Source organism: Delphinapterus leucas, chromosome 6 (genome assembly GCF_059928025.1).
Source record: "Delphinapterus leucas isolate spDelLeu-1000000601 "Yukka" chromosome 6, BTC_Dleu_Yukka2, whole genome shotgun sequence".
Classification (NCBI taxonomy): domain Eukaryota; kingdom Metazoa; phylum Chordata; class Mammalia; order Artiodactyla; family Monodontidae; genus Delphinapterus; species Delphinapterus leucas.
This window is the reverse complement of record NC_143134.1, coordinates 80,110,824-80,133,287: the sequence shown is the minus strand read 5'-3', so window position 1 is coordinate 80,133,287 and position 22,464 is coordinate 80,110,824. Positions and strand designations below refer to the sequence as shown.

Here is a 22,464-nt window from a genome sequence, read left to right as displayed (position 1 = left end):
CATCCATTCCACCGGGTTTGGATAAAAAATTTACAACTTTTGAGTATTGAATATTCAAAATAGTGTGACTTCCTTATCCCCAAGTGTCTGTGAATGTAGTAACTGGGATATTTCAGGACTCCACGCTCAGATTATGCAAACAGTTAATTTTTTCCTCCTGCAGGCTTTTTGCTTGAGCAGATAATGGGCAGCAGAATGGAATGATTTGCGTTTGATTATTCTGAGTTCTTGACAACCCTTTGGAAGTTCTACTTGTAGAACAAAGTTCAAAACAGCAGCCAGTGAAAGATAGAGGAAGAGAGGTCTATGGAAAATTCCCCAGGGTAATCGGGTCCATGAAATTAAGATTGGGTAGCATTGCCCTGGGGGAAAAGAATTAAAAGGGAAGGAAAATAGGAGAGCAGTATTTTAATTAGGGGGACCACTCTATTTTTAGATTCTGCTGAGCATTTGGCCTTACATTCATTTGAAGTTTAGAAATCACAGCTGTATGCTCATGAAAGGTAGCAGGTGAGGCCACTGAAATTCTAGTTCTTTGGGGATGATGACTAAAATAGTGTTCTTTGCCTTTGTTAAATATTTACTAGTCCCACCCTCTTTGAGTTACCTGTGGCTTGTAAGCCGCGTGATTGGAAATCCTCATTTTACCTGCTTATAAAATGTTTACAGAATAAAAAGGCAGGGTAACCTTGTTTTTTCCCTTCATCTTTTATGAGATTTTGTAATATGATAGTGGCTGCAGTAGAAGGCACATTGAGCTCAGGTGGCTTCCACTGCTCTGTAAATGGAAAATCATCTTCACAGTCACCTTGAACCTCATGAAAAGTGGTAAACTATAGGTCATTAGCCCACAGACTCAAGAAGAGTATCAGTGATCATAATTCCATGAATGGTCGAAGATATTCTACTTTTTATGAGAAAAAAGCAGTCTCTCTTGTTTTGTGATTGTAAAAAATGGATGGATGACTATGGCTGTTCCTTCCATGCCAGCCTTTTTCTTAGATCCTAGTAAGATTCTCAAAACTGTGGCTTTCATGCAGTTTTCTTCCTTATGGAGCACAGCAAAAGAGTGGTAGTTCACTATTTTAAATTTAGATAAAGGTTTGTCTTTTACTGATTCTTTTTGTAGCTCCTAATAAGAAACAAATCTGATAGACTGGATTACAACGTCTTTTTCTTTCACATTTGGAACTTGTTGAAGTGAAGCTTCTGAGAAAAAAGATTTCTAAAAGGCTGGGGACAGGATAAAGTGAAAGACCTGAATATTCATCTCTGAATAATTTAGAATGATTGATTCTATGAACACTACCTTTTCTTCCATTATTTTACCTAGATTTCTTTTCAAGTTAAAACTTCTTCACACTTAAAATATGATCATTGATGATCATAATGCCAACTCCCAAATCCAGAAGGCTTTTTTGAATCATAAAAAAGAGATTAATAAATATAATTATTATAATCATACCAATTGTTCCTCAGTTTGATAGTGTTTTAGGGTTTTAAAATTGTATATGTATGTTTTCTTACTTAATTCTCAGGAATTCTGTGTTATCTTCATAGTATAATACTAATAGCCACCATTTTTATACATCCTGCAATATACCAGATACTATAAGACACTTTACATATATTATCACTCTTAATCATTTTAATAACTGTATGGGTCAGATATTGTTTTCAGATGTGAAAACTTAGAGGAATTGTTAAATCATTGAGATTTAAATCCAGGTATTTTGGTTCCAAACTCAGTATTCTGTTAATTAGATCATAGTTGCTGCAATGTAATTATATATGGTAAATGACATCTGGGAATATTTGGGAGATGATGTATGAGTACTCAGTAAACCCTGATTTCCAGATTATGGAAGATTAACAGATATTTACTGAATAAGCATTAAATATGTTTTCAAATATATTAATAAACTAACAGTGGTTTTATTTCTTTAATTAAGATGTACTGCGGGATGCCAGGTTTGTCAAAATTTAATCAGGTAAGACAGATAAACAGTTCTATGTTTATATATTTCTCTGAAGTTGCATCTATTTTTTTGCATTAATTAACAGTCCTTCCTCTTGATGTGCATCTTACATTTCACATGAGGATTTTTCTTAATCTCCTTAAGTATTAAGATTTTTTTAAAATTTAATTTTATTTATTTCTTATACAGCAGGTTCTTATTAGTTATTTCTTTTATACATATTAGTGAATACATGTCAATCCCAATCTCCCAATTCATCCCACCACCACCACACACCCCCACACTTTCCCCCCTTGGTGTCCATACATTTGTTCTCTACATCTGTGTCTCTATTTCTGCCCTACAAACCAGTTCATCTGCACCATTTTACTAGGTTTCACATATATGCGTTAATATATGATATTTGTTTTTCTCTTTCTGACTTATTTCACTCTGTATGACAGACTCTAGATCCATCCTCGTCTCTACAAATGACCCAATTTCATTCCTTTTTATGGCTGAGTAATATTCCATTGTATATATGTACCACATCTTCTTTATCCATTCATCTGTCGATTGGCATTTAGGTTGCTTCCATGACCTGGCTATTGTAAAAAGAGCTGCAATGAACATTGGGGTGCATGTGTCTTTTTGAATTATGGTTTTCTCTGGGTATATGCCCAGTAGTGGGATTGCTGGGTCATATGGTAATTCTATTTTTAGTTTTTTAAGGAACCTCCATGCTGTTCTCCATAGTGGCTGTATCAATTTACATTCCCACCAACAGTGCAAGAGGGTTCCCTTCTCTCCACACCCTCTCCAGCATTTGTTGTTTGTACATTTTCTGATGATACCCATTCTAACTGGTGTGCGGTGATACCTCATTGTAGTTTAGATGTGAATTTCTCTAATAATTAGTGATGTTGAGCACCTTTTCATGTGCTTCTTGGCCATCTGTATGTCTTCTTTGGAGGAACGTCTGTTTAGATCTTCTGCCCATTTTTTGATTGGGTTGTTTTTTTTTAATATTGAGCTGATTATATTTTGGAGATTAATCCTTTGTCCATTGATTAATTTGCAAATATTTTTTCCCATTCTGAGGGTTGTCTTTTCGTCTTGTTTGTAGTTTCCTTTGCTTTGCAAAAGCTTTTAAGTTTCATTAGGTCCCATTTGTTTATTTATTTTTTTATTTCAATTAATCTAGGAGGTGGATCAAAAAAAATCTTGCTGTGATTTATGTCAAAGAGTGTTCTTCCTATGTTTTCCTCTAAGAGTTTTATAGTGTCCAGTCTTACATTTCAATCTCTAATCCATTTTGAATTTATTTTTGTATATGGTGTTAGGGAGTGTTCTAATTTCATTCTTTTACATGTAGCTGTCCAGTTTTCCGAGCACCACTTATTGAAGAGACTGTCTTTTCTCCATTATATATCCTTGCCTTCTTTCTCGTAGATTAGTTGACCATAGGTGCATGGGTTTATCTCTGGGCTTTCTATGCTATTCCATTGATTTATATTTCTGTTTTTGTGCTAGTACCATGTTGTCTTGATTACTATAGCTTTGCAGTATAGTCTGAAGTCACGGAGTCTGATTCCTCCAGCTCCGTTTTTTTTCCCTCAAGACTGCATTGGCTATTTGGGGTCTTTTGTGTCTCCATACAAATTTTAAGATTTTTTGTTCTAGTTCTGTAAGAAATGCCATTGGTAGTTTGATAAGGATTGCACTGAATCTGTAGATTGCTTTGGGTAGTATGGTCATTTTCACAGTATTGCTTCTTCCAATCCAAGAACATGGTATGTCTCTCCATCTGTTTGTATCATCTTTAATTTCTTTCATCAGTGTCTTATAGTTTTCTGCATAAAGGTATTTTGTCTCCTTAGGGAGGTTTATTCCTACGTTTTTTATTCTTTTTGTTGCAGTGGTAAATGGGAGTGTGTCCTTAATTTCTCTTTCAGAGTTTTCATCATTAGTGTATAGAAATGCAAGAGATTCCTGTGCATTAATTTTGTATCCTGCAACTTTACCAAATTCATTGATTAGCTCTAGTAGTTTTCTCGTGGCATCTTTAGGATTCTCTATGTATAGTATCATGTCCTCTGGAAACAGTGACAGTTTTTCTTCTTCTTTTCCAATTTGTATTCCTTTTATTTCTTTTTCTTCTCTGCTTGCCATGGCTAGGACTTCCAAAACTATGTTGAATAATAGTGGTGAGAGTGGACATCCTTGTCTTGTTCCTGATCTTAGAGGAAATGGTTTCAGTTTTCCACCACTGAGGATGATGTTTGCTGTGGGTTCGTCATATATGGCCTTTATTATGTTGAGGGAGGTTCCCTCTATGTCCACTTTCTGGAGAGCTTTTATCATAAATGGGTGTTGAATTTTGTCAAAAGGTTTTTCTGCATCTATTGAGATGATCATGTGTTTTTTATTCTTCAATTTGTTAATAGTGTATCATGTTGATTAATTTGAGTATATTGAAGAATCCTTGCGTCCTTGGGATAAATCCCACTTGATCATGGTGTATAATCCTTTTAATGTGTTGTTGGATTCTGTTTGCTAGTATTTTGTTAAGGATTTTTGCATCTATATTCATCAGTGATATTGGTCTGTAATTTTCTTTTTTTGTAGTTTCTTTGTCTGGATTTGGTATCAGGGTGATGGTGGCCTCATAGAATGAGTTTGGGAGTGTTCCTCCCTCTGGTATATTTTGGAAGAGTTTGAGAAGGATGGGTGTTAGCTCTTCTCTAAATGTTTGATAGAATTCACCTGTGAAGCCATCTGGTCCTGGCCTTTTTTGTTTGTTGGAAGATTTTTAATCACAGTTTCAATTTCAGTGCTTGTGATTGTTCTGTTCATATTTTCTATTTCTTCCTGGTTCAGTCTTGGAAAGTTGTGCTTTTTTAAGAATTTGTCCATTTCTTCCAGGTTGTCCATTTTATTGGCATAGAGTTGCTGTGGTAGTCTCTTAGGATGCTTTGTATTACTGTGGTGTCTGTTGTAACTTTTCCTTTTTCATTTCTAATTTTATTGATTTGAGTCCTCTCCCTCTTTTTCTTGATGAGTTTGGCTAATGTTTTATCAATTTTGTTTATCTTCTCAAAGAACCAGCTTTTAGTTTTATTGATCATTGCTACTGTTTTCTTTGTTTCTATTTCATTTATTTCTGCTCTGATCTTTATCATTTCTTTCCTTCTACTAACTTTGGGTTTTGTTTGTTCCTCTTTCTCTAGGTTTTTTCAATGTAAGGTTAGATTGTTTATTTGAGATTTTTCTTGTTTCCTGAGGTAGGCTTGTATAGCTATAAACTTTCCTCTTAAAACTGCTTTTGCTGCATCCCATAGGTTTTGGATCGTCATATTTTCGTTGTAATTTGTCTCTAGGTATTTTTAGATTTCCTCTTTGATTTCTTCAGTGATCTCTCGATTATTTAGTAACGTTTAGCCTCCATGTGTTAGTGTTTTTTACGTTTTTTTCCCTGGAATTGATTTCTAATCTCATAGCATTGTGGTCAAAAAAGATGCTTGATATGAATTCACTTTTCTTAAATTTACTGAGGCTTGATTTTTGACCCAAGATGTGATCTATCCTGGAGAATGTTCCATGTACACTTGAAAAGGAAGTGTAATCTGCTGTTTTTGGATGGAATGTCCTATAAATATCAATTAAATCTATCTGGTCTATTGAGTCATTTCAAGCTTGTGTTTCCTTATTAATTTTCTGTTTGGATGATCTTTCCATTGGTGTAAGTGAGGCGTTAAAGTGCCCCACTATTATTGTGTTGCTGTCGATTTCCTCCTTTAGCGCTGTTAGCCGTTGCCTTATGTATTGAGGTGCTCCTATGTTGGGTGCATATATATTTATAATTATTATATCTTCTTCCTGGATTAATCCCTTGATCATTATGCAGTGTCCTTCCTTGTCTCTTGTAACATTCTTTATTTTAAAGTCTATTTTATATGATATGAGTACTGCTACTCCAGCTTTCTTTTGATTTCCATTTGCATGGAATACCTTATTCCATCCCCTCACTTTCAGTCTGTATGTGTCCCTAGGTCTTAAGTGGGTCTCTTGTAGACAGCATACACATGTGTTTTGTTTTTGTATCCATTCAATGAGCCTGTATCTTTTGGTTGGAGCTTTTAATCCATTCATGTTTAAGGTACTTATCGATATATATGTTCATATTCCCGTTTTCTTAATTGTTATGGGTTTGTTTTTTGTTTTTTGTTTTTTGCTGTACATGGGTCTCTCACTGTTGTGGCCTCTCCCGTTGTGGAGCACAGGCTCCAGATGCGCAGGCTCAGTGGCCATGGCTCACGAGCCTAGCCGCTCCACGGCATGTGGTATCTTCCCGGACCGGGGCATGAACCCGTGTCCCCTGCATCGGTAGGCGGACTCTCAACCACTGCGCCACCAGGGAAGCCCATGGGTTTGTTTTTGTAGGTCTTTTTCTTCTCTTGTGTTTCCCACTTAGAGAAGTTCCTTTAGCATTTGTTGTAGAGCTGGTTTGGTGGTGCTGAGTTCTCTTAGCGTTTGCTTTCTGTAAAGCTTTTGATTTCTCCGTCGAATCTGAATGAGATCCTTGCTGGGTAGAGTAATCTTGGTTGTAGTTTCTTCCCTTTCATCACTTTAAATATATCATGCCACTACCTTCTGGCTTGTAGAGTTTCTGCTGAGAAATCAGCTGTTACCCTTGTGGGAGTTCTCTTGTATGTTATTTGTTGTTTTTACCTTGTTGCTTTCAATAATTTTTCTTTGTCTTTAAGTTTTGTCAATTAGATTACTATGTGTCTCAGCGTGTTTTTCCTTTGGTTTATCCTGTATGGGACTCTCTGCGCTTCCTGGACTTGGGTGTCTATTTCCTTTCCCATGTTAGGGAAGTTTTTGACTATAATCTCTTCAAATATTTTCTCAGGTCCTTTCTGTCTCTCTTCACCTTTTGGGACCCCTAATGTGAATGCTGTTGCATTTAATATTGTCCCAGAGGTCTCTTAGGCTTGTCTTGATTTCTTTTCATTCTTTTTTCTTTTTTCTTTATTCTGTTCCATGGCAGTGAATTCCACCATTCTGTCTTCCAGGTCACTTATCTGTTCTTCTGCCTCAGTTATTCTGCTATTGGTTCATTCTAGTGTATTTTTCATTTCAGTTATTTATTGGTCATCTCTGTTTGTTCTTTAATTCTTCTAGGTCTTTGTAAAACATTTCTTGTTTCTTCTTGATCTTTGTCTCCATTCTTTTTCCTAGGTCCTGGATCATGTTCACTATCATTCTGAATTCTTTTTCTGGAAGGTTGCATCTCTACACTTCATTTAGTTGTTTTTCTGGGGTTTTGTCTTGTTTCGTCATTTGGTACATAGCCTTCTGCCTTTTCATCTTGTCTATCTCTATATGAATGCGGTTTTTGTTCCACAGGATGCAGGATTGTAGTTCTTCTTGCTTCTGCTGTCTGCCCTCTGGTGGATGAGGCTATCTAAGAGGCTTGTGCAAGTTTCCTGATGGGAGGGACTGGTGGTGGGTAGAGCTGGCTGTTGCTCTGGTGGGCAGAGTTCAGTAAAACTTTAATCCACTTGTCTGATCATGGGTGGGGCTGGGTTCCCTCCCTGTTGGTAAGCAATCAAACAGGCCTGAGGTGACCCAACACTGGAGCCTACCCGGCTCTTTGTGGGGGCTAATGGCAGACTCTGGAAGGGCTCACGCCAAGGAGTACTTCCCAGAACTTCTGCTCCCAGTGTCCTTCTCCTCATGGTGAGCCACAGCCACCCCCTGCCTCTGCAGGAGACCCTCCAACACTGGCAGGTAGATCTGTTTCAGTCTCCTATGAGGTCACTGCTCCTTCCCCTAGGTCCTGATGCACACAGTACTGTGTGTTTGCCCTCCAAGAGTGGAGTCTCTGTTTCCCCCAGTCCTGTTGAAGTCCTGCAGTCAAATACTGCTACCCTTCAAAGTCTGATTCTCTAGGAATTCCTTCTTACGTTGCCAGACCCCAAGTTTGGGAAGCCTGACGTGGGGCTCAGAACCTTCACTCCAGTGGGTGGACTTCTGTGGTATAAGTGTTCTCCAGTTTGTGAGTCACCCACCCAGCAGTTACGGGATTAGATTTGATTGTGACTGCGCCCCTCCTACCATCTCATTGTGGCTTCTCCTTTGTCTTTGGATGTGTGGTATCTTTTTTGGTGACTTCCAGTGTCTCCCTGTCAATGATTGTTCACAATATTATTTTTTAAAAATAGTTTTTGAGCTATAATTGACATAAACTGCATATATTTAAAATATACAATTTGATGTTTGTTTTTGTATTCTTTACTATTTTAATCATTTTTAAGAGTACAGTTCAGTAGTGTTAAGTATATTCCCATTGTTGTGTTATGGATCTACAGAACTTTTTATCTTGCAAAATTGAATGTGTATACTACATTTTGGTCATCCATCCATCTGTTGATGAATACATGGGTTGCTTCTACCTCTTGGCTGTTGTGAATAATGCTGCTATAAACATGGGTGTGTAAGAGATTTGTAATGTTTTCTTAAAACATCCCAAAAATGATTCTAATGTGTAGCCAAGGGAGAGAAGCAGTGAGAATGTTTTTAAACTTAGAAAACAACCCAGTATTGGAAATCAAATATAAATCTCAGTGTGAAGTTTTAAAACTTGTTAATATATGTCATCTATATATTACCCTAGGAAAATGTAGAAACATTACATCTATTTTCTATTCTGAAATTGTGTGTATTCTATTTTGAAATTGGTATTTATCCCAAATTTAAGGTGTTACTGTGGGCGATTGATTAGAGACCATTATGGGATAGATGAAGCCTGGACCATCTCAGCTGCCAATGGTAGTGAAAATGAACAATGGTGTGTTGAAAAGCACACAATGAAAAGCTCTACAGATACCTTTGGCACGATTAACTTCCAAGATGGAGAGCACACCCACCACTCTAAGGTTTGCTAATAACCTACATTATTTTGCCGATTTTTAAAAAATATCTTTATTGGAGTATAATTGCTTTACAATGGTGTGTTAGTTTCTGCTAAATAACAAAGTAAATCAACTATACATATACATATATCCTCATATCTCCACCCTCTTACATCTCCCTCCCACCCTCCCTATCCCACCCCTCTAGATGGTCACAAAGTACAGAGCTGATCCCCCTGTGCTATGCAGCTGCTTCCCGCTAGCTATCTATTTTACATTTGGTAGTGTATATATGTCCATGCCACTCTCTCACTTTGTCTCAGCTTACCCTTCCCCCACCCCATGTCCTCAAGTCCATTCTCTACGTCCGCGTCTTTATTCCTGTCCTGCCCACAGGTTCTTCATAACTTTTTTTTTTTTTTTAGATTCCATATATATGTGTTAGCATACGGTATTTGTTTTTCTCTTTCTGATTTACTTCACTCTGTATGACAGACTCTAGGTCCATCTACCTCACTACTAATAATTCAGTTTTGCTTCTTTTTATGGCAGAGTAATATTCCATTGTATATATGTGCCACATCTTCTTTATCCATTCATCTGTCAGTGGACACTTAGGTTGCTTCCCTGTCCTGGCTATTGTAAATAGAGCTGCAATGAACATTGTGGTACATGACTCTTTATGAATTATGGTTTTCTCAGGGTATATGCCCAGTAGTGGGATTGCTGGGTCATATGGTAGTTCTATGTTTAGTTTTTTAAGGAACCTCCATACTGTTCTCCATAGTGGCTGCATCAATTTACATTCCCATGAACAGTGCAAGAGGGTTTGCTTTTCTCCACACCCTCTCCAGGATTTATTGTTTGTAGATTTTTTGATGATGGCCATTCTAACTGGTGTGAGGTGATACCTCATTTTAGTTTTGACTTGCATTTCTCTAACGATTAGTGATGTTGAGCATCCTTTCATATGTTTGTTGGCAATCTGTATATCTTCTTTGGAGAAATATCTGTTTAGGTCTACCTATTTTTGGATTGGGTTGTTTTTTTTTTTTTTTGATATTGAGCTGCTTGTAAATTTTGGAGATTAATCCTTTGTCAGTTGCTTCATTTGCAAATATTTTCTCCCATCTGAGGGTTGTCTTTTCGTCTTGTTTATGGTTACCTTTACTGTGCAAAAGCTTTTAAGTTTCATGAGGTGCCATGTGTTTATTTTTGTTTTTATTTGGATTTCTCTAGGAGGTGGGTCAAAAGGATCTTGCTGTGATTTATGTCTAAGTGTTCTGCCAATGTTTTCCTCTAAGAGTGTTATAGTGTCTGGTCTTACATTTAGGTGTTTAATCCATTTTGAGTTTATTTTTGGGTATGGTGTTAGGGAGTGTTCTAATTTCATTGTTTTACATGTAGCTGTCCAGTTTTCCCAGCACCACTTATTGAAGAGGCTGTCTTTTCTCCATTGTATATTCTTGCCTCCTTTATCAAAAATAAGGTGACCATAGGTGTGTGGGTTTATCTCTGGGCTTTGTATCCCATTCCATTGATCTATATTTCTGTTTTTGTGCCAGTACCATACTGTCTTGATTACTGTAGCTTTGTAGTATAGTCTGAGGTCTGGGAGCATGATTCCTCTAGCTCCGTTTTTCTTTCTCAAGATTGCTTTGGTTGTTCGGGGTTTTTGTGTTTCCACACAAAAAATTGTGAAATTTTTTGTTCTAGTTATGTGAAAAATACCATTGGTAGTTTGATAGGGATTGCATTGAATCTGTAGATTGCTTTGGGTAGTATAGCAATTTTCACAATGTTGATTCTTCCAATCCAAGAACATGGGATATCTCTCCACCTGTTTGTATCATCTTTAATTTCTTTCATCAATGTCTTATAGTTTTCTGCATACAGGTCTTTTGTCTCCTTAGGTAGGTTTATTCCTAGGTATTTTATTCTTTTTATTGCAATGGTAAATGGGAGTGTTTCCTTAATTTCTCTTCCAAATTTTTCATCATTAATGTATAGGAATGCAAGAGATTTCTTTGTATCCTTCTACTTTACCAAATTCATTGATTAGCTCTAGTGGTTTTCTGGTAGATTCTTTAGGATTCTCTCTATATAGTATCATGTCATCTGCGAACAATGACAGTTTTTCCTCTTTTCCGATTTGGATTCCTTTTCTTTCTTTTTCTTCTCTGATTGCAATGGCTAAAACTTCCAACAGTATGTTGAATAATAGTGGTGAGAGTGGACAACCTTGTCTTGTTCCTGATGTTAGAGGAAATGGTTTCAGTTTTTCACCACTGAGAACAATGTTGGCTATGGGTTTGTCATATATGGCCTCTGTTATGTTGAGGTAAGTTCCCTCTGTGCCTACTTTCTGGAGGGTTTTTATTTTAAATGGGTGTTGAATTTTGTTGAAAGCTTTTTCTGCATCTATTGAGATGATCATATGTTTTTTCTCCTTCAATTTGTTAATGTGTTGTATCACATTGATTGATTTGTGTATATTGAAGAATCCTTGCCTTCCTGGGATAAACCCCACTTGATCATGGTGTATGATCCTTTTAATGTGCTGTTGGATTCTGTTTGCTAGTATTTTGTTGAGGATTTTTGCACCTTTGTTCATCAGTAATATTGGCCTGTAGTTTTCTGTCGTGACATCTTTGTCTGGTTTTGGTATAAGGGTGATGGTGGTCTTGTAGAATGAGTTTGGGAGTGTTCCTCCCTCTGGTATATTTTGGAAGAGTTTGCGAAGGATAGGTGTTAGCTCTTCTCTAAATGTTTCATAGAATTCACCTGTGAAGCCATCTGATCCTGGTCTTTTGTTTGTTGGAAGATTTTTAATCACAGTCTCAACTTCAGTGCTTGTGATTGTTCTGTTTATATTTTCTATTTCTTCCTGGCTCAGTCTTGGAAAGTTGTGCTTTTTTAAGAATTTGTCCATTTCTTCCAGGCTGTCCATTTTATTGGCATATATTTGCTTGTAGTAATCTCTCATGATCCTTTGTATTTCTACAGTGTCAGCTGTTAGTTCTCCTTTCTCGTTTCTAATTCTGTCGATTTGAGTCTTCTCCCTTTTTTTTTTTGGTGAGTCTGGCTAATGGTTTATCAATTTTGGTTATCTTCTCAAAGAACCAGCTTTTAGTTTTATTGATCTTTTCTATCATTTCCTTCATTCCTTTTTTCTTTATTTCTGATCTGATCTTTATGATTCCTTTCCTTCTACTAACTTTGGGTTTTGTTTTTTTTTCTTCTTTCTCTAATTGCTTTAGGTTTAAGGTTAGGTTGTTTATTTGAGATGTTTCTTGTTTCTTGAGGTAGGATTGTATTGCTATAAACTTCCCTCTTAGAACTGCTTTTGCTGCATAGCATAGGTTTTGAGTCGTCGTGTTTTCATTGTCATTTGTTTCTAGGTATTTTTTGATTTCCTCTTTGATTTCTTCAGTGATCTCTTGGTTATTTACTAGTGTATTGTTTAACCTCCATGTGTTTGTATTTTTTACAGATTTTTTCCTGTAATTGGTATCTAGTCTCATAGCATTATGGTTGGAAAAGATACTTTATATGATTTTAATTTTCTTAAATGTACCAAGGCTTGATTTGTGACCCAAGATATGATCTATCCTGGAGAATGTTCCATGAGCACTTGAGCAGAAAGTGTATTCTGTTGTTTTTGGATGGAATTCCCTATAAATATCAATTAAGTCCATGTTGTTTAATGTATCTTTTAAAGCTTGTGTTTCCTTATTTATTTTCATTTTGGATGATCTGTCCACTGGTGAAAGTGGGGTGTTAAAGTCCCCTATTATGATTGTGTTACTGTCGATTTCCCCTTTTATGGCTGTTAGCATTCGCCTACGTATTGAGGTGCTTCTATGTTTGGTTCATAAATATTTACAATTGTTATATCTTCTTCTTGGATTGATCCCTTGATCATTATGTAGTGTCCTTCTTTGTCTCTTGTAATAGTCTTTATTTTAAAGTCTGTTTTGTCTGATGAGAGAATTTGCTACTCCAGCTTTATTTTGATTTCCATTTGCATGGAATATCTTTTTCCATCCCATCACTTTCAGTCTGTATGTGTCCCTAGGTCTGAAGTGGGTCTCTTGTAGACAGTATATATACTGGTCTTGTTTTTGTATCCATTCAGCCAGTCTATGTCTTTTGGTTGGAGCATTTAATCCATTTACATTTAAGGTAGTTATTGCTATGGATGTTCCTGTTACCATTTTCTAAATTGTTTTGAGTTTGTTATTGTAGGTCTTTTCCTTCTCTTGTGTTTCCTGCCTAGAGAAATTCCTTTAGCATTTGTTGTAAAGCTAGTTTGGTGGTGCTGAATTCTCTTAGCTCTTGCTTATCTGTAAATGTTTTAATTTCTCCGTGGAATCTGAATGAGATCCTTGCTGGGTAGAGTAATCTTGGTTGTAGGTTTTCTTTTCCTTTTCATCACTTTAAATACGTCCTGCCACTCCCTTCTGGCTTGCAGAGTTTCTCCTGAAAGATCAGCTATTAACCTTATGGGGATTCCCTTCTATGTTATTTATTGTTTTTCCCTTGCTGCTTTTAATGTTTTTGTTTGTATTTAATTTTTGATGGTTTGATTAATATGTGTCTTGGCGTGTTTCCCCTTGGATTTATCCTGTATGGGACTCTCTGTGCTTCCTGGACTTGATTGACTCTTTCTTTTCCTATATTAGGGCAGTTTTCAACACTAATCTCTTCAAATATTTTCTCAGTCCCTTTCTTTTTCTCTTCTTCTTCTGGGACCCCTATAATTCGAATGTTGGTGCATTCAGTGTAGTCCCAGAGGTCTCTGAGACTGTCCTCAATTCTTTTCATTCTTTTTTGTTTATTCTGCTCTGTGGTAGTTATTTCCACTATTTTATCTTCCAGGTCACTTATCCGTTCTTATGCCTCAGTTATTTTGCTATTGATTCCTTCTAGAGAATTTTAAATTTCATTTATTGTGTTGTTAATCATTTGTTGTTTGCTCTCTAGTTCTTCTAGGTCCTTGTTAAGCGTTTCTTGTATTTTCTCCATTCTATTTCCAAGATTTTGGATCATCTTTACTATCATTATTCTGAATTCTTTTTCAGGTAGACTGCCTATTTCCTCTTCATTTGTTTGGTCTTGTGGGTTTTTACCTTGCTCCTTTGTCTGCTGTGTGTTTCTCTGCCTTCTCATTTTGCTTACCTTACTGTGTTTGGGGTCACCTTTTTACAGGCTGTACGTTCATAGTTCCTGTTGTTTTTGGTGTCTGCCCCCAGTGGCTAAGGTTGGGTCAGTGGGTTGTGTAGGCTTCCTGGTGGAGGGGACTGGTGCCTGTGTTGTGGTGGATGAGGCTGGGTCTTGTCTTTCTGGTGGGCAAGAGCGCATCCAGTGGTGTGTTTTGGGGTGTTTGCGACTTTATTATGATTTTAGGCAGCGTCTCTGATAATGGGTGGGGTTGTGTTCCTGTCTTGTTAGTTTTTTCGCATAGGGTGTCCAACACTGTAGCTTGCTGGTTGTTGAGTGGAGCTGGGTCTTTGTGTTGAGATGGAGATCCCTGGGAGAGCCTTCGCCTTTTGATATTACATGGAGCTGGGAGGTCTCTGGTGGACCAATCGCCTGAACTCAGCTCTCCCACGTCAGAGGCCCAGGCCTGACACCTGGCCCGAGCCCAAAGTCCCTGTCAGCCACACCACTCAGAAGTAAAGGGAGAAAGAAAGAAATAAAGAAAAAAAATAGAATAAAGTTATTAAAATAAAAAATATATATTTAAATTTTAAAAAGTTAAATGTAATAAAAAAATAAAGAACGAAAGAAAGAAGACAGCAACCATACCAAAAAACAAATCCACCAATAGTAACCAGCACTAAAAACTATACTAAAGGGCTTCCCTGGTGGCGCCGTGGTTAACAATCCACCTGCCAATGCAAGGGACATGGGTTCGAACCCTGGTCCAGGAAGATCCCACATGCCACGGAGCAACTAAGCCCATGTACTACAACTATTGAGCCTGCGCTCTAGAGCCCGCATGCCACAACTACTGAGCCCGCATGCCACAACTACTGCAGCCTGTGCGCCTAGAGCCCATGCTCCACAACAAGAGAAGCCACCGCAATGAGAAGTCCGCGCACCGTGACAAAGAGTAGCCCCCATTTGCCGCAACTAGAGTAAGCCTGCGTGCAACAACGAACACCCAAGGCAGCCAAAAATAAATTAAAAAAAGAAAAAAAAACTGTACTAAAAAAAAAACAATGGAAAGACAGAACCCTAGGACAAATGGTAAAAGCAAAGCTATACAGACAAAATGACACAAAGAAACATACACATACACACTCACAGAAAGAGAAAAAGTAAAAAGAAAAATCTATCTATATATATATATGAAAAAGGAAGCAAGCAGCCAAATCAATAAACAAATCTACCATTGATAATAAACTCTAAATACTAAACTAAGGTAAACATAAAAACAAATTAGATGCAGAAAGCAAATCCCAAGTCTATAGTTGCTCCCAAAGCCCACCGCCTCGATTTTGGGATGATTTGCTGTCTATTCAGGTATTCCACAGATGCAAGTACATCAAGTTGATTGTGGAGATTTAATCCACCGCTCCTGAGGCTGCTGGGAGAGATTTCCCTTTCTCTTCTTTGTTCTCACAGCTCCCAGGGCTCAGCTTTGGATTTGGCCCCGCCTCTGCGTGTAGGTCGCCGGAGGGCGTCTGTTCTTCGCTCAGACAGTACGGGGTTAAAGGAGCAGCTGCTTCGGGGGTTCTGGCTCACTCAGGCCGGGGTTGGGGAGGGAGGGGTACGGAATGCGAGGCGAGCCTGCGGCGGCAGAGGTCAACGTGACTTTGCACCAGCCTGAGGCGCACCATGCGTTCTCCCGGGGAAGTTGTCCCTGGATCTCGGGACCCTGGCAGTGGCGGGCTGCACAGGCTCCCCGGAAGGTGGGTGTGGATAGTGACCTGTGCTTGCTCACAGGCTTCTTGGTGGCGGCAGCAGCAGCCTCAGCGTTTCATTCCCATCTCTGGGGTCCGCGCTGATAGCCGTGGCTCGCACCCGTCTCTGGAGCTCCTTTAGGTGGTGCTCTGAATCCCTCTCGTGCACCCCGAAATAATGGTCTCTTGCCTCTTCGGCAGGTCCAGACTTTTCCCCGGACTCCCTCCCGGCTAGCCGTGGCGCAGTAGCCTCCTTCAGGCTGTGTTCACGCCGCCAACCCCAGTCCTCTCCCTGCGCTCCGACCGAAGCCGGAGCCTCAGCTCCCAGCCCTGCCCGCCCCGGTGGGTGAGCAGACAAGCGTCTCGGGCTGGTGAGTGCTGGTCGGCACCTATCCTCTGTGCGGGTATCTCTCCGCTTTGCCCTCCGCACCCCTGTTGTGCTCTCCTCCGTGGCTCGGAAGCTTCCCCACCGCCACCCTCTGTCTCCGCCAGTGAAGGGGCTTCCTAGTGTATGGAAACTTCACAGCTCCCTCCCAGAGGTGCAGGTCCCATCCTAATTCTTTTGTCTCTGTTTTTTCTTTTGCCCTACCCAGGTATGTGGGGAGTTTCTTGCCTTTTGGGAAGTCTGAGGCCTTCTGCCAGCGTTCAGTAGGTGTTCCGTAGGAGTTGTTCCACATGTAGATGTGTTTTTGATGTATTTGTGGGGAGGAAGGTGATCTCCACGTCTTACTCCTCCACCATCTTGAAGGTCTCCTATTTTGCTGATTTTTAACAGAGGCTATAACCTCCAAATGTATCTCCAAATTGTATTTCTAAGTGTAGATGATCAGATGACCAGGTTTTATTGCAAAGGCGATCCGTGTTACTTACCTGTTGACAAAAGTGACCTGACTCTTCTTTTTCTTTTATGTCTGAGGGGCATGATACCTTACCCAGGTGTGGTGTGGCCAGCTCTTTGATTGACTTCTTTCAGCCAGTTTATGCCCTCTGCAGAAGAGAATGGCTTATTGCTCATGAGGCAGTTGCCAAACGGCTTCCCTTTTCTTAAGGAATGTACAAAGGTTACTACCGAAGAACAGACTTCACCTGAATCACGGCTATAGCAATTCCCAGTAACTTACTTAACCTGTGGCTGTTGGTGCCTGCTATGCCCTTGTGAGAGCCTTTTCTCAGGAAGAAAATGGGGAAATTTCTGTACCCCCTGAATGATAGTGCTGGGCTCTACAGGCCAGTTTTTCTCCTGTTCCTAATATAGTAATTTTACATGTGATTCACATAGTATTGACAGGTCAGCTGTCTCTCAGCTGTTTTCTATTGACCTTGTTAACTGTACACTACTTTATTAGAGGCAGCTTTCCTTGGGGAAAATACAGGGGGAGGCTACCTCAGGAAAGCTCCGAGTCAGTTGTGTCCTGCAGTGCATCATCAGTTAAAAGGATTTGAAAAACTGTTCCTAATAGTGCAGTCATAATAAGGTTTCATAATATAATTGTACAGTAATCGACATTTCTGATTACTAATCCACTTGCATCTAACTTTGTGCATTGATTTTTGTTTGTTTTAGTTGGCAAGAAAACTGTCCTCCAATCCTTTTTGGAAGCTGACTCTCATAGAACTCTTTATGTAGTTTTTCCCTTAATTGTTCATCTTCTTCCTTTTGCTTTTATGTTTGTTTATAATCATCTTCATTTACTCATTTTTTTTTATCCATTCAACAGATCTTTATCAGTTGCCCATACTTTGCTATGCCCCAAGGAGAATATGTTCTGTGTACTAACATTGCTTACAGTCTAGTGAGGGAAACGGGAAATAAATATACAATTACCCCAGACGGTGGGGATGCTGGGAAAGGGGAATACAGGGTTCTTTGAGAGAATGAAAAGAGAACTCCTCCTGTTTTTCTGGGGTGGTGTGCATGTGTCAAGGAAGCCATCTGAGAATAGGGATGGCTAAGCTGAGATGGGAAAGATGAGTGAGGTGTTTGGTGTCTGGTGAGACAGAAGGGTAAGACCACTGTAGGCGTGAGGAATAGCTTGTGGGAAGGCCAAGGGGGAATATGGTACATTTAGGAAAACTGAAAACATGTTTAGACAGATCTGATCACTAATACGTTTTATGCTTAGCATAGGCTCCTGTTACATCTTCTGTGCCTGAATGCATTTTATTTGATCTCTCAGAAGAGGCTACCCTTATATTTCAGCCTGGAATTGCACTTCAGGTTTAGCATGCACAGCAGGAGAGCTTGGGAGAGCTGGTTACTCATCCCCTCTGCTGCATTTCCCTTTCTAGTTGTTATCCCTCCCACCTCCTTCCACAGAGGTTTGGAGGTGAGTTATGATAAAGGAGGAGGAGGGGAAAGAGAGAGTCATAAAACCTTAGCACCATCTTCAGCTGGCCTTTGGAAGAAAAGAGTCTAGTGCTGATAATTTAGTTGATCAAGGTGTTATCCTGAAATCTCGATAAGTATCTTCTAGGACTAAAAGGACTTATAACTGAAAGGGACAACTACCTGGGAGAAAGAACTGAGAGAGAGAAAAGGAGAACTAAACCAGAGCTGCCTCCTCTGCCCTTATTCATCATTCGGGGCAACATGAACCCTTTCACAAAGGTCAACTTGTACTTTTCCTACTCTTTGAATATGTGATAAAGCCGTGGCAACTCAGTTTTCTCACTTGTAAACTGAATCCTAGTTACCCTCAGATTCTTTCTACTACATCCTGTGATGGCTGCACCATCCTCATGCCAGAAATTCTAATATTTTAATTATGAAATAAAGGGATTATGTTTTAAGAATTTCAAAGATGAACACAATTGTGTTAAATCACTATCACATTCTGGAGGACAATGTGATAATTCCTATTTGCATATCTATGGCGATCTCTACCTGTGGTTATTTTTGCTATAGTTTTATAAACTCATGGTTTCCTATGGTCCTTATCCTATAAATCCGACTTATTCTTGCTGTTGGTTGGCTCACACTCATCTCAATATGATTTTACCAGCCTGTATGTGGCTGCATTGGCTGGGAAAAGAAAGCCAGCCATATACTATAATCTTGGGCAAAATGCAAAATGATTCTGGAGCTGCCTGATTTCCGTCTTTTCTTTTGGTTACATTGACTCTCTTATGAAAAGTATTTATTTTGGAAAAGAAGTTTTTAGAGAGATGATATATATAGGAAATGGTTAGAATGTAAAATTTAAAATAAATGAACATGCTTCTGGATCTTAATTTAAATTATGAAAATATGTGAAATGGTCCAGTAAATTAAAAGCCATAGCATTTATGAGAAAACCTCATTTCACTTATTTCTGAAACTTTTTTTAAATGGGTTTTCTGGCGTAGTGATTTTTGCCAGTTTGAAGTATTTCTGCCTTACCTCAGACCTTCCAGAGAACATTGGTAGACTAACCCTGAAAACCAGAGGAAGCCTTCCTATGGTGACTTGTAATTCTCAGAAGGAACTTAAAGGGGGTGTGGGATCTTTTCAAAGTAAATATTTCCATTATATGAAGATGAACTTTTAAAGAGATCCTAGACATTTTCTTTCAAGTTTTGGCATTTCAGTTGCCCTGCTGTGTGCTTACTGCGACGTGGTAGGTATTTTCCACTATTTTATGTATATGTGTATATGCGTATCTTCCAGTATATTAGAACTTCTTATGACACAAAGTTGGATCATCTATTACATTTAATGTTGAAAGAGTGGAAGATGGAACTGCCAAAGCTGGTGATCTCTGTCCACGGGGGCATCCAGAACTTCAAGATGCCTTCCAAACTTAAAGAGATCTTCAGCCAAGGTTTGGTCAAAGCTGCAGAGACAACGGGAGCATGGATAATAACTGAAGGCATTAATACCGGTAAGGCACATTCCCTGTTTCAGTCTGTTTTTTTTTTTTTTTTAATTCCTTCTTTTTAACTGTGAATCAGGCAGTATAGCACCTAAGCTCTGCTCTGCAATGCTCCCAGGAGATGTGGTAGCGTGAGAAAGACTGGAAGAGTAGTGACTGGAAAAGAAACGCAGAAGAATCCTAGACCTTTCCTGGAATGTATTTTTACCATTGTTAAAATATGCTATTTTAATATAACTTTGGGTAAACGTATGGCAAAGAAAATAGGTTTTCATGAGCTTTGGACTGTGGTGAGGTAGTGTGTGGGCATAGATGTGAGCTAAACTCACCATGGTCAGGTTCTCAGGAATTGGAAATCAGTGACATGTGCAACAACTGCATTGAGTGTATGGGGCATGAGGAGATAATTAACTACATAACTGGCACTTGTTTCTGTCACTGACTCTTTCATACTTCTTGAAATCTGACATTCAAGAACTTCATTTAGTAGCCCCTGAACCTCTAACCCTACTCTTTTGCATCAGTGTTTATGAACTGTATGCATGTTAGAGAATCATCTGGGGGCTTTGCAAATATACAGATGCACAAGCTCTACCCCAGATTAATTAGAGTTTTTCAGGGTGAAGCTTCTGAAGGGTATCTGATGTGCAGCCAGGGTTGAGGATTACTGACTTCACAAACTCCTCTCTTACTAATCTGTTGCTGATATGTTACAGTTCTGACACCAGTTCTCATGTGTGGGTTCTTTCCCAACACACCACAGTTCTCCAGCACCAGCTGAGTGTTTTACAGTTCAGCTCAATTCTGAATTACTGTCTACCAGGAAATAGCGATGGATTCCACAGGTTAAGGGCTCAGTCCCACAAGACTGTCCCCACTTCAGATGTCAGTCTCAAGTCCAGGGTGTTACCCGTGCTTCTGACTGGCTGGCTATAAATCAGAGGTTCCCACCATCCCCTCCTTGGGTTTGATGAATTTGCCTAGAGCAGCTCACAGAATGCAGGAAACCAGTTTACTCACTAGATTACCAGTTTATTATAAAAGGATGTAACTCAGGAACAGTTAGATTGAAGAGATGCATGGGGCAAGGCATGTGGGAAGGGGCATGGAACTTTCATGCCCTCCTCCCATTTCTACGTGTTTACCCACTTGGAAGCTCTCTGAACCCTGTTTCTTTTCTTTTTTTTTTTTTTTATGGAGGCCTCATTACATGGGCACGATTGATTAAGTCATTGGCTATTGATAATTGAACTCAATCTCCAGTTCCTCTCCCCTCCCCAATGGTTGAGGGTGAGACTGAAATTTCCTGCCCTCTAGTCACGTGGTTGGTTGGTTCCCTTGGCAACCAGCCCCCATCAGTAGGTCCAAAAGTTGCCTCATTAACATAACAGAAGGCACCTCTGTCACTCTCACCACTTAGGAAATTCCAAGGCTTTAAGGAGCTCTGTGTCACTAACAGACCAAATATATATTATTATAAGTCACAATATCACACCTGTGGCTTTCCATCTTCCCTTTACTTCTTCCTCTTTTGATTTGGGATATCCTAGCCAATGTTTCCTATTAAGTTCTGCTTGACCTTTAGGATCTACATTAGATGCCAACATACCCAGGAAGCGTTCTCTATCTCAACTCGCTCTTGTTTCTTAATTTCTATAGCGTTTATTGCCTGTAGCACTTGTAGCACGTTTATATTTTGCCGTACAGGTTAGGTTAGGATAAGTCTACCTGATTGTGAGGTAGAGGCTAGGGCCTATACATATGTCTAAGAACTGAGCAACAGGTACTAATGTAATGAATAATTTCTTTTGATTAAAAAGGAATGAAGGAAGCAAGTGATTGAAAAAACAAAATAAAAATAAAACCAAGGGATTCGTCTTGTCACTAATGGGTAACCTGGTAGTTTCTCTGGTACATTTCATTGAGATAATTACTGTTTCACATTCTTAGAAAAAAGCAAAGGTTGCAGAGTTCTAAGTCCAATGTGTAGTACTTATTTTATTTCCAGTAAAAAAAAAAAGAGAGTGGATGGGGAAGTTTTGTAGAGTTAAGAAAAAGGTGAACTTGGGCATGGTTTTTTTCTTTGAATAACTAATTGTGTTACATGCTTTATTTTACTTATTGCTTTTTTAAGAAAAAAATATCTTAGATTAGGGCCAGTTAAAGTACACAAATATAATAGTGTGAAGACTATTGAAAGAGTTCATATGAACAAAAGAAATGAGAAATGAGGTATACTTGGAGCTTCCTTAAACAATAATCAGGGTCTGACCTGATTCAGCCTCAGCTCCTTAGGTCCTGACTACTCAAGAAGTGGTCCCTGGACCAGCAACATCAGCATCACCTAGGAGCTTGTTGGGAATGCAGATATCGGGCTCCTCAGACCAGTGGGATCAGAATCTGCATTTTGATGACATCCCCAGGTGATTCTTATACACATTTAAATTTGAGAAGCTTTGCTTACCAGCTTCAACCTATGCTTGAGATGCTTCTCAGCTGTAGTTGAACATTATTTGGCATGAATTTTTTACATTTATTTAAATTGAATGCCAGAAGCCTTTAAGAATCTATTGTGTATAAAGCATTTGGATAGATGCTGTGGATGAAAGATGAGTAAGATATGGACCCCGGGTTTAGTGATGAGGTGGGTGACTGTAACAAACAGAGAGTAAGCAACTAACCAAAAATCGATGCTGAATGGGTCATAGTTGAGATACAAAGAAAGTGTTTGGGAGTAAAAGGAAGAGGAAGAGGAAAACAAATTCCGGTTCCAACTGAGGGAACCTGAGAAGAAAGCTTGGTGAAGGATATAGCACTTAATGTT

General features: G+C 39.0%; 1 protein-coding gene across 1 annotated transcript in view; it reads left to right on the top strand.

Annotated features, from left to right (window-relative positions):
- The window catches only part of TRPM6 (transient receptor potential cation channel subfamily M member 6), a 181,140-nt gene that overhangs the window by 19,797 nt on the left and 138,879 nt on the right, over positions 1 to 22,464 (top strand). Inside the window, exons 3-5 of the mRNA XM_022573494.2 lie at positions 1,953 to 1,991; positions 8,725 to 8,902; positions 19,436 to 19,649. Coding sequence (XP_022429202.2) covers positions 1,953 to 1,991; positions 8,725 to 8,902; positions 19,436 to 19,649 — 431 coding nt within the window. The remainder of the gene's footprint in view (positions 1 to 1,952; positions 1,992 to 8,724; positions 8,903 to 19,435; positions 19,650 to 22,464) is intronic.